This window comes from Sinocyclocheilus grahami, unplaced genomic scaffold (assembly GCF_001515645.1).
Source record: "Sinocyclocheilus grahami isolate Dianchi unplaced genomic scaffold, SAMN03320097.WGS_v1.1 scaffold37.1, whole genome shotgun sequence".
NCBI classification, from domain to species: Eukaryota; Metazoa; Chordata; class Actinopteri; order Cypriniformes; family Cyprinidae; genus Sinocyclocheilus; species Sinocyclocheilus grahami.
The window spans coordinates 4,000,538-4,012,671 of NW_015505216.1; the positions used below are offsets into that span (position 1 = coordinate 4,000,538).

Below are 12,134 nucleotides of genomic sequence, written 5' to 3' on the forward strand. Positions count from 1 at the left end.
AAATATAAAGATTAAAATTTTTTTTTTTTTTTTTTTTTTGTTAAACACACAATTGGTGTTAATTTAGTTTTTGTTTTTTTTTTGTTTTTTTGTCCACGGGCCAAAATTCACTTTTCTGAGCTTTTTCTGTGTTTAGATTTTTTGCAGTTCTGAAGTGTCATATCAGTGTATCAGTTACAGTTCATCTTATGAGGAACTTATGAGGTTTAGGAACTTACTGTTAGATGTACATTTATTTTACCTTACACTTCCATTAAATAATAATAAGAATAATGCAAGATATTACAAGATGATAATCAGAAATATCAGCATATTAGAATGATTTCTGAAGAATCACGTGACACTGAAGACTGGAGTAATGATGTTTTGAATGATTGTTTGTGTAAATAATTTGCAATTAAACAATCAAGCCAGGGAACGAAATGCACGGCTCGACACACTTTAGGCCACATGTGATCGTCTTTACACAATTAAATCAGTGTGAGGAAATTTCACCTGCCTTAAAATATACAGGAAAAACCAGAGGGACATTTTGAAAGGTTGTCAAGATGGGATCAGACTACGGTGTGTTTTGTATAAAATACCAAATTGGTACAGATGGATAAATCTTGAATTTTTTTTGGCTAGATTTTTATTAAATACCATTGTGCTTGTGCCTCTTAAATATTTCTTCACACTTTCAGAGTTGACTGTTCAGACTTCAGTACGGCCACCTTTTCTCATCTCTCTTTCAGGAACTGCTATTCGTGCCACGGCCTTGTGGTCAACAACAGTTTGCGATTGTTTCAGGACTTATCTGCAGAATAAATGCTGGTCAAACATGATCAAACTTTAGATTATTCAAGCTCCAGTTTGTGTATTTCATCTGTTTGTTTTGTGCAACATACTTGAAAATGTTAACTACGGAGATATTTTGAGGAAACGTTCACACAAAAATGACGATTCTGTCATTTTAAGAAACCTTTTATTACATGGGATGCAAAAGGAGATATTAGGCTGTTAGGGACTGAGGACGTTATTAAACATTCACTTTCATTTTTCCATTCAGTAAAAGTGAAGGAGACTTTCTGCCCTTTTGTTCCACAGGAGAAAAATTCATACAGGTTTGAACAACATGAGGGTGAGTGAGATGTGTCTTATTTGACACATGTTTTGATTTTGGTTGTTAGATTGGATCTTAAAGTATATTACCTTTTACAAGCTCAAGTTTTCTTTCTAAAAATGTTAAAACTTAAACATTGGGCTATATCTGTACAATTAACTATATGAAGCAATTAAAGGAATAGGTCTCCCAAAAATAAAAATATGCTGGAAATATGCTCCCAAAAATAAAAATGTACTTTACCCGCAGGCCATCCAAGATGTGGATGAGTTTGTTTCTTCATCAAAACAGTTTTGGAGTAATTTAGCATTGCATCACTTGCTCACAAATGGATCCTCTGCAGTGAATGGGTGCCGTCAGAATGAGAGTCCAAACAGCTGATAAAAACAAGTAATTCACACGACTCCAGTCCATCAGATAATGTCTTGTGAAGTGAAAAACTGTTTTTAATAAGCAGATCCATCATTAAGGTCTTTTAACTTTGAACCATTGTTTCTGGCCAAACTGAGTACATAATCCAGAATAACTTTTCTTCCTGTGGAAAAGTCTATCTCTGTTTAGTCTATCTTCGTCCTCTCATATTAATCGCTGTTTTGGACTGTTTGTGCATGTAAAGCAGGCTTGACCTGTGCATATTTCTTTCCTGATTCAGATTGAGAGGACTTTTTCATTGGGGAAAGAAATACAGTATAATGGATAGAGGACTTGTATTTTAGCTGAAAGCAACAGTTTGAAGTTAAAAACATCTTTAAACATGTAGCTTTTCGATTCACAAGTCATTAATTGATGGACTGGAGTCGTGTGAATTACTTGTGGATTATTGTGATGTTTTTATCAGCTGTTTGGACCCTCATTCTGACGGCACCCATTCACTGCAGAGGATCCATTGGTGAGCAAGTGATATTATGCTAAATTTCTCCAAATCTGTTCTGATGAAGAAACAAACTCTATCTTGGTTGGATGGAGTTTAAGTAAATTAGTAAAAAAAAGTTCTAAATATTACAGGGTCTGGCTTTCAGAACAGAATGATCTCTTAATGGTGTGTGAGAGTAATTAAAAGAGCACATTACAGGTCTTTATTTAAACATGTCTTTATTTTCATAATGTCTGGCAACTGCAGTCTGAAGACATTCTGACAACGACAAATCTTTTGAGTACATCTTTCAATCACAAGATGGGATATATTGCCTGCAGATACAGTATGTAATATGTATTTAAAAAGAGTCCTGGACAAGGTCAAGGCATTTTTACTGATGCAAATTTTGCACTTTGTCCTTCAATGAGGTACAAATACAAAAACTAAATAAGGCTTTTATTTTCACATCTCTTCATCATCTATAATACTTTTTTTTTTTAGAGGTGCAAATTTTGATCCAGCAAAACATACCTCAGTGAATCACTCCAAAACGCCCACAATATTGGTCCATGAAGCATTTTAACAGGAGTGCAGAGTTAAGTACAGGAAACACAAGACCCTGACCACTTTCACAAACCTACTCCGTTTACATGTATTGAAGTACAATCACTATCATTTGTGTATGTTGTCCTATCTCTGAACACAGAAACATTACCAAAATCTACCACATATCAGGCAAAGCACTGATGATGGCCACCAAACAGCTTTTTTTTAAACAGCCAACTGATGAATATCTGAAGGGTGTCCCAAACAAATTACTTTGCAAACCACTGGTATATGCACTGCCTTTCAAAAGCGTGAGGTTGGTAAGGTTTTTTAAGTCTCTTCTGCTCTCCAAGGCTGCATTTATTTGATCAAAAATACACTAAAAACAGTAATATTATGAAATATTATTAGGATTTAAAATAACTTCTTTCTATTTTAATGTAATTTAAAATTGTATTAATTCCTGTGATGCAAAGCTGAATTTTCAGCATCATTACTCCAGTCGTCAGTGTCACGAAATTCTAATATACTGATTTGCTGCTCAAGAAACATTTCTTATTAATATCAATGTTGAAAGCAGTTGTGCTGCTTAATATTTTTTCAGAATTCTTTTGATGAATAGAAAGTTCAAAAGAACAGCACTGATTTGAAATAGAAATCTTTTGTAACATTACCAATGTCTTTACTGTCACTTTTGATCAATTTAATGTCTCCATGCTGATAAAAATGACACATTTGACTTTCTTACTAGCAATTTCTAATGTTGAAAACATACCAAGTGGTGTCATTGTCCGAGTTTGTAAATGTATTCATAAAGCATTTATTTTAAATGCCAGTTTATATGTTTGCATAACCTCAATTTTAAAATGCCTACTGATTGTGGCTCTGATAAAATAACATTTGTTTGAAATCTTTTTAGTGGGATTCATTTAATTTTTATATTCTGATACGGTCAGAAGTATTCACGCATTGTAAGCTACAAAAATCTGACTTTATGTCGTAACACGTTTAGTGGCTTCACTAAATCAAACACTGAATCGACATCTTTTCTACACACTTTTGATACATAAGACACCCTTAAATCTACAGCCAAACTCTTACCCTCTTTTAGGAAGACCACCTCTCGTAAGCTTTTAGTTGGAGAACATTTAAATGTGTCAAAAATGTTTAGGTGATTCCATGTTTCAGATATTATTGGAAAACTGAATATATAAGGTATTGTTTGTGATGCATGGCACTTCATAGCTCTCTAAATATAACACATGCAACATAACCTTTTTCATTTTTAAACAACACTGATAACCCTCAAACGGTTTCATTCCAGCTGATAAATTAACACGTAATATTCCGAACGAAAGTGAAATCACAATCAACATATTCTTGTACAGAAGTTCACAGAACGGTGCTACCTATGAACATTGTCACACCACTTCAGTTTGAAGACCAGTGCCAGCCATCAACACTGACTCTGACACACCAATGGCATCGCATGTGGACTTTTGCTAGAGGCACCGTTTCAGTAAATTGGCACCTGGTAGGTTGGGGCGTTGGAGTCCAGGTTTTCGGTGAAGGGTGGGCTCTGGTATGTGTCGTTGGGCTCGGTGCTCGTGCCGGTGGGGGAGGGCTGGACAGGTGGCTTTCCATCCATGTGCTCTGTGGTGAAGAGGCTCATGTCGGTCCCTAGCATGTACTTCTGCACCGCTCTCACTGTCAAACCAGCCTGAAATACAGAGAGGAAGCAAATGACAGTCACACGCATTAGTATCGAACTCTCATTAAAAATAACTACGCTCAACTCTGACCACTTGTACTGAAGAAACCGAACGTTTTTTTTTTTTAAACCTGAAGGTACTGCAGTCTTATTGGTTCCAGATAATTCTATTTCTTGGCATTTAGTTCTGTCATATGGCTAAATTTGTATCCTTAGCAACATGCTGAAACATTATCACAAAACTTTCAAAAAATTATATAATTTGAAGGACTTTCTGAAGAAAATATGAGTTAAGTATCATTACAATTTTTGCGGTTTGTAAGATATTTAAAAATAACTCAAGAATAAAATTGATCAAATGTGACAGTAAAGACTTTTATAATGTTGCAAAATATTTTTATTTCAAATAAACGCTGTTCTATTAGTAGACTTAAAATAGGCTTTTCAACTTAAAATACCTGTTTTCTGTTTTAATATTCAAATGTAATTTATTCCTGTGATGAAAAGCTGAATTATCAGCATCATTACTCCAGTCCTCAGTGTCACATGATCCTTCAGAAATCATTCTCATATGCTGATTTGCTGCTTAAGAAACATTTATTACTATTATTATTATTATTATTATAAGTGTTAAAAACAGCTGTGCTGCTTAATATTTTTGTGGAAATATTTTTTTAGGATTCTTTGATGAACAGAAAGCTCAAAAGAACAGCATTTATTTGAAATAGAAATCTTTTGTAACATCATAAATGTCTTTACTGTCACATTACTGTCATTTAATAGGTCCTTGCCGAATAAATGTAAAAATATACAAATCCATTTTTTTTTAATCTTACCCCAAACCTTTAAATGGTAGTGTATCACGGTTTACACAAAGACATTATAAATTAATAAATAATTCTAAATGGTAGTGCTTGTGTGTATTTCTAAACATGAATCATTGATGTAACAATTGCTAAAGATCAAGACAAGTCATACATTTCACTCTTGTTCAGTAACTGTAAGAAATAGCATCAGTTTCGTTCACATCAGGACATGCCACCGAACACTATTCTCATCCTCTTTCACGACAGCAAGGGAGAAGGAAGTAATTCTATTATATGTTCCCACATCCCCTGAGGGCTGAAACCAGTATGTAGAGCAAGCTAATGTCAATGAGATAGTTCATGATATAACAACTGAAATGGACTGTGTTCTGCATATCCTGCCATTTCAGCTTTAGATTTGAAAAGGAATAAAATAAAAATGTCAATAAAAAGTGTTTTCATTTCCGTGTACAGATAGTTATCCTCATTTACCCAGGTGAAGATGGAGAAGAAGGAGAAGGTAATGGCAGCTCTGGCAGCATCCGCTCCCTGATTTAAGGGCAGCTCATCTGGAGTGGTGCGCTGCCATTGGTTGGCCAAGAAGCAGAAACAAACAAACCACAAAAACGCCCAGAAACCTATCACGCATGCACAAAACACAACAATAAGAATATATTATAGCAATAATTTCAATAAAGTTTATTATACTGCCCCCATGTTGTTTACATAAATAAATACAAAAAACATTGTAAGGCAATACAGTACTGAATCATTGCCAGACCCCTTGAACAACTCACAGCTTAAAAATAGCCGTCACAGAGAGAGTCTCAGTCTGTTTTGGCATGCTCTTATTGTTTACCTGAAAATCCAATGTCCAGCATCACTGCCTTCTTCCTGTCTTTAATACTGCTGATTTGTTGGAACTTCATGTCAAGGATAATGAAGAAAATGCATGCTAGAAATGCTATGAGCCCAATGGTGGTTCCGTAGTTGCAGGCATTGTTGTTCTTGTTGAAAACGCAATAGAGCCTCTCACTGCCATGGTTGACGTAGCCTTCATTTATTATGGATCCGAACACTACCATTGAGAAGATCTGCAAGGGAAAAGATACACCAGTTTTATTGATGTTCTTTTTTTCATGCTAACACTGTTAAATAATTAAATACCATTACAATAATTACTATTATTCTATGTTCAGGCAGTTGACATGAAGTGACCGAAGCATCTATCTAGTAAAATCTATGTATCTATTTTTTGGTGTTGACTGTAATAAATTAATATTTCGATTACAAAATGAAAGAGAAATATGAACTTACACAGACGTAAGATCCGCTGTATGACCACAACAATGCTATTCAATAAACATAATGTATTCTAAATAGACAACAACTCTTCTAAATCAACATTTTCCAAATGTTGTTCTGTACAGTACACTCACAGAAAAAAAGCTGTCATTGGGGCTGTACCTTTTCAAAAGGTACTAATATGTACTTTTAATGTACTGGTACTTTTACATTAGGCCTACTAATTTAAAGTATAAATATGTTTGTATTTTATTTTTGAGAAGATTTTGATGCCTATTTTACAAGAAACAAAAGCCTTTGACTGAAAGAGAATTGTATTGCACAAAGCTATGCTCCACCTGATGTGTTTGTCTGTCGCAAATAACATCAAATGGAAGTAACAGTACATGCGCGTATAGTAAGTAATGCATCAACCAATCAGAATCGAGGCGCCGGTCATATAGCAGCAGTGGCTGCGGCTCAAAACCTAGTGAGCTGCCTCAGTAGACAGCATTTCTGAGCAACATACAGAATGATGCTCAAACACATGCGCTGCTCAAAATGAGGCAGCTGACTATGCTTTGAGACACACTATAATGATGTTCTTACTGAAAAACCTTATTGCATAATAGAGAAACGTTCATCCATGACATTAGATGAACTCGTTTTGCTTTAATATAGGGAAATAGCCTCATATCTTAAACATTATTTCTTGTTTTGAAGTCAAGCCTAGTGATAGACCTATGGATAAAAAATAATACATAGTAATAGGCTATAATGGTAAACGAATTCATCCTGCCATAATAAACCAAACAACAAAAAGATTCAAGCATGTATGTTTTTATGCTTTTATGTTTTCATGCTAAAAGGAATCACATGAGTAACCTCGTCACCAGAGGCACATAGGCTTCATGACATCAATACGTCAACATTTTCAATATAAACGAAAATAATCTTCGATTTTACAAATAAACGCACATCTATACGAGCGTCAGCGACCTCATTTAATTATTAACTGAGCACGTGAGGAAAATGTTATGATTATGATACGTTCTGGGTTATTCTCACAGACCACATTAGTCTCTTCTAGGGCAGATATGATTATTTGTAGGTAAATAAATGTCTTACCCATGATAATATTCTAAGGATGGTCTGCGGCTGTTGGATAAAGGCAATAGGGTCGAACGCAGCACCGGCTCTCCCAGCACCAAATGCACCCACTCCGTCCATTTTCCTCCTACTGTTATTCAGGCTCTGGGCTGTGGGTCGAGGTAGGCGCACACACACACACACACACACACACACCCAGCACTGCCTGTCAGAGGCGTGCGCGCTCTCTCTGTGATTCTGTGCATTACAAAGTCTCAACAACAACAACATCTACCGACGACATCTCGTCCTCAGCTGGGAGACCGCTAACTTCATAGAGCAGGACTTCAACTTCGCCAACAAATGGAACATTTTGGGGGAGCATGCAGAATATTTTGTCAAGGAAAGGGTACTATTTGAAGAGAACAGTTCCATAACCAAACCATTCTCATATAAAAATGACAGTTAACCAAAATCTATGACTTTCTTTGTGAAGAACATTAGGGTCCAAACAACAAACAGTGTCATTCAGGTTTGGAACGACATTGTTTTGACTATCACAACATACTTCACATGAATGAGTGTAATTCCTAAACAATCATGCAGTCTGGCTTTATCATTCTCATTATAGTCTTAACACAAATGATAATGCATAGATAAACATTTATTTTTCATGATAAGGGAAGCAATGTGAGAAAACTAAGCTATAGCATTCGGGACATAATACTGTAGCCTATCCTTGCAAGACAAATGAACATGCAAATGTCTTGCCTAAGAAGCTTATCTAGATGCAACTGAATATGACCAAAAATGTATTATTCTTACCCTTTTTGAATTTGAGTAATTTATTAAGACCTCTAAACCATTGGTATTCAACTAGGAAACCACATAGCACACTTTCACGGAGACCACAAGATGGCTTAAAAGTATTTAAAATAACACAAACAACATTACTTTCCACTGGAAAAGGTAGATAGAGGACTATTTTTTCCCGGTTTGACATGAATGTCTTGATGAATTTGTTTATTATTATAAACACACCTCTTTTTAGTACACAAGACATTAATTGAAAGTCTGGAGTGGTGTGGATTACTGTGGTGTTTTTATCAGCTGTTTGGACTCTCATTCTGACGGCACCCATTCACTGCAGAGGATCTACTGGTGAGCAACTGATATAAATATATGAATTTCTCTAAATCTTTTCTAATGAAGAAACAAACTCATGTACATTTTGGATAGCATGATGGTAAATGAATTTTCAGCAATCTTTTCATTCTTAAACTATTCCTTTAATTGCCACTCCACGTTTCTGTCAATAAAATATTTCTAAATGAGCAGCCATCTCATTCTAGCAGAAATATCTTGGGGAATATTCAGTTATTGTTTTACAATGAGGGATCTTGAAGTTAAAAATACTGAGAACCACTGCTCTAAACAAAGTATTTGTGTTTCCAGCTGTCGCACAGATTTTTACAAAGCTCATCCAGTTGCCTCTGGGCTGTTCACATCCACAGAGAGCTCAATAATTACAAAATAATATGGGACATAATGCCATACACTTGTAGACAGCAATGCTCTTGATTAAAAGCACAATACAGAAAACTATATATATGAATAAATCACTCTTATCAATTAGTGCAAAGTCAACATGTATCATGTTTATGCATGACTCCTGAATGGTACTTGTAACGAAAAGGACAGGTCCAGAGAATCAGTGTTTGTGGCTGCATATTGCTCATGTTCATGATTGTGTTGGAGGTTTTCAGTCACAAGATCCATCTTTCCAGCCATCTCGCCACCGCTCATCCACCTTGCTGCAGTCAAACTCTGGCTTGCCTAATCGGATGTTGATGTCATTATGGAGGCGACACATCCACTGTGAGAGGTTGTGCCGACTGCTAGCATCTGGTTGATTCGTTTTCAATCTGATAAGAGACAAGATCATTGAAACATATGCAACCAAACACAAAGATTAACACTGCAATGCTTCTGCTGAAATGCTAAAGGACAAAGATAAAAACCTCAACAATAAATGATGACAACCTTGATCTCAGGTCCTCTGCACATTCATCACATGGGAAAACCTTTGAGAAGAGATTGATGAACTGTGTCATCTCCCCCTGTTGTTCTGTGGTCGGTGCGTCTGGATAATATGCAGTCATAGTGTGAAGAATAGACCATGAGCTCCTGCCCAGTTCCTCTCTGTCCAGAGGGCATTCAACAGGCTTAGCCTCCTCCACCGCCCTGCTCTCCTGTTCAAAATATCACATGACTGTTTACTGTCAAAGCACAACATTATTGTGTAAGAGCCATTTACATTTACACATTTATATTTATACATAAGGTATACATTTAAATCAGACTATGTGTTTTCTAAGAATCAAACCTATGACTCTGGGTGGATGCAATGCTCTGGCAGCTGAGCTATAGCTCTTGAAAAGTAACCATAACCATGATTGGCATCTCTGTTTTAAACATAATATTTTGCAAACTATTTCAAACTATTCTTCTTAACAGAAATTAGGAGTACTGATTGATATTAATTAACCACAATTGATTTTGTGATGTGTGTACATCCCTAAATGAAAACAATAAATATGTTTTCAGTTTTCATCTTGATTTTGTATTTGTTTAGCATTTGAATTTATATAAAAGCTTAGTTATTTTATTATTCTATTTATATTTTATTACATTATACACTTACTATAATTATTAATAATAAAAATAATATTATTGATAATGTATTAATAATGTATTAAGTTAATTAATTTAAATTCACCCTGAGGCCCCCTTGGAAGTATGCTGTGGGCCCTGGATGAGAACCACTGTAACAAACTATGACATTTTATTATAGTAACCATTATTTCACAATTTGAGTTGAATTATTGAAATAAATACATTTTCCACGACATTCTAATTCATTGAAATGCACCTGTATATATATATATATATATATATGTTGCTAAAAATAACATTATTTTGTGTAGTTGGTGTAATGAAATGTGTTTATGTGGTTTAAGGTTCAAAAAACACATTATTTTCCACATACTGTACATTATTGTTTCTCCTCTATGCCCCGCCTTTCTGAAATGCGTCGATTTTTACAAAGCTCATCGGTCTGAAAAGCGTTACACCTTCTTTCTTTGCGTGAACATTTGGGCGGCGTTATGCAAATCTTCCCACATAGTGACGTAGGTATGTGGGGGCGTGTTAGAACGAGCCGTTTTAGGTAGGTGTGGCTGACTCTTAACTTTTATAAAGAGTATCTCTTTGGATTTGAGACTTTAGTCTTTGCAACTTTACAGATCTTCTTTATGCACCAAGAGCTTATAACACTCTAAAGAGAAAGGAAAAATTAAATCGCATCATATGACCCCTTTAAATGACATTTTGAAATGTCAAAAATCCAAACCTTTGCAGATACACTTTTCAAAACAAGTTCAGCAACGATGTGTTTATTTCATGCAGTCTAATTGTGTTATTATCATAGATATTTGACTTCTCCTGACTCTGGGATGTCGTAAATTTAAAATTATAGTTTGACTGTCAGGTCATAGTCTGTTCACCTGCACTGAAGCGGAGGACGTCTGTTTCTGCAACTTCATCCATGATTTAAAATCCATACACGCTCGGCACGGTTTCTTTTTCGGTTCTCCGGTAGTGGTCTGATCCTTACTCGTGCTTTCCTCGGGCGGTCTGCCAGCCACGGGGAACGGGAAGCCCTCCATACCCGCGGTGTTATGCGTCGAAGACGGCGACCCGGCAGGAGCTGCCATGTTTAAAATCGCACGTTGTGTTATGTACTACCAGGGTTGCCAGATCTCCGCTAAAAAAATCTGCATTATCAAAATACGCTTGAAAACAAACTTCTTCTTACTCGTTTTTATTGGCGGATCGCAGTCACAAATTGAGCATTACCGCCATCTACTAAGGTAATGGATCAGAGACTTAAATCCCCTTTCCCCAGTTGCTGCAGCTCCTCCATCTACAGCCCAAGTCCCTCCCAGCCCAGAGAAGAGGAATAGCAATAATAATAATAATTATTATTATTATTTATATTCTATGAATGAACTGAGTTCTTTTTAGAAATTTTATTAACAGACTATCGCCTCCTGGATTCAAAATCTCTTTTAAATCAAAATCTCTGCTCACCGTTCTTCTGGAGGCCATCGATTAGTTTACTTCTTTTCTCCGTATATCTATTACACTAAATAAGTACATGTTTCTCTGACTCTGCACCAGTCACACATTCCTGTTGGATGTTTTCCTATTATTTGCAATGTTGAAATAAGTCCTGTATGTCTTGAAAGAACACATCCTTTCTTCTCCCTCTTGAATTCCTTCTTCTACCTACCATTGGTTGTATTGAATATAGATGCCTGCCCTTTTGCTCATTATCCCAATAAATTTGCCCATTTTTATTTATCACCTTTTTAATTATTGACTTAAGTTCAGCTTTAATGTACTGACATTGCATATCTATATTTTCCTTTGCCGTTACTTGTTTTGCTAATTGGTCCGCTTCCTGACTCCCTGCCACTCCTGTATGTGCCGGAACCCACAAGAACTGAACTATCTTATTTGTCTGCTGCAACATATAACAACTGAAGGATCTCCAAGACAATATCTTGTCTAGTTTCAGACTGTTGAGCATCCAAGCATAATAAGGCTGAACTTGAATGAGTGTTTTGTTTATCCCCATTTCATATATTTTATTCATTGCTATCCAAATTGCTAGCA

General features: G+C 35.8%; 2 protein-coding genes across 3 annotated transcripts; both read right to left on the reverse strand.

Annotated features, from left to right (window-relative positions):
- Positions 1–3,208: 3,208 nt before the first annotated feature.
- On the reverse strand, positions 3,209–7,585 carry LOC107581789 (synaptogyrin-3-like). Its single transcript, XM_016267438.1, has 4 exons — positions 7,434–7,585; positions 5,881–6,115; positions 5,514–5,659; positions 3,209–4,224 (listed from the first exon to the last, which is right to left on the reverse strand). Exons 1-4 carry the CDS (start codon positions 7,533–7,535, stop codon positions 4,021–4,023), a joined length of 687 nt encoding a protein of 228 aa, XP_016122924.1. The 5' UTR covers positions 7,536–7,585; the 3' UTR covers positions 3,209–4,020.
- A 978-nt stretch (positions 7,586–8,563) lies between these two features.
- LOC107581791 (FAD-linked sulfhydryl oxidase ALR-like) lies at positions 8,564–11,272 on the reverse strand. Of its 2 annotated transcripts, none has more exons than XM_016267439.1 (3): positions 10,961–11,267; positions 9,438–9,646; positions 8,564–9,319 (listed from the first exon to the last, which is right to left on the reverse strand). In XM_016267439.1, exons 1-3 carry the CDS (start codon positions 11,168–11,170, stop codon positions 9,157–9,159), a joined length of 582 nt encoding a protein of 193 aa, XP_016122925.1. In that variant the 5' UTR covers positions 11,171–11,267; the 3' UTR covers positions 8,564–9,156. The 2 variants fall into 2 exon arrangements, with proteins under 2 accessions (XP_016122925.1, XP_016122926.1); XM_016267440.1 differs by having other exon boundaries at positions 9,241–9,319; positions 9,416–9,646; positions 10,961–11,272.
- Between the last annotated feature and the right edge of the window lie 862 nt (positions 11,273–12,134).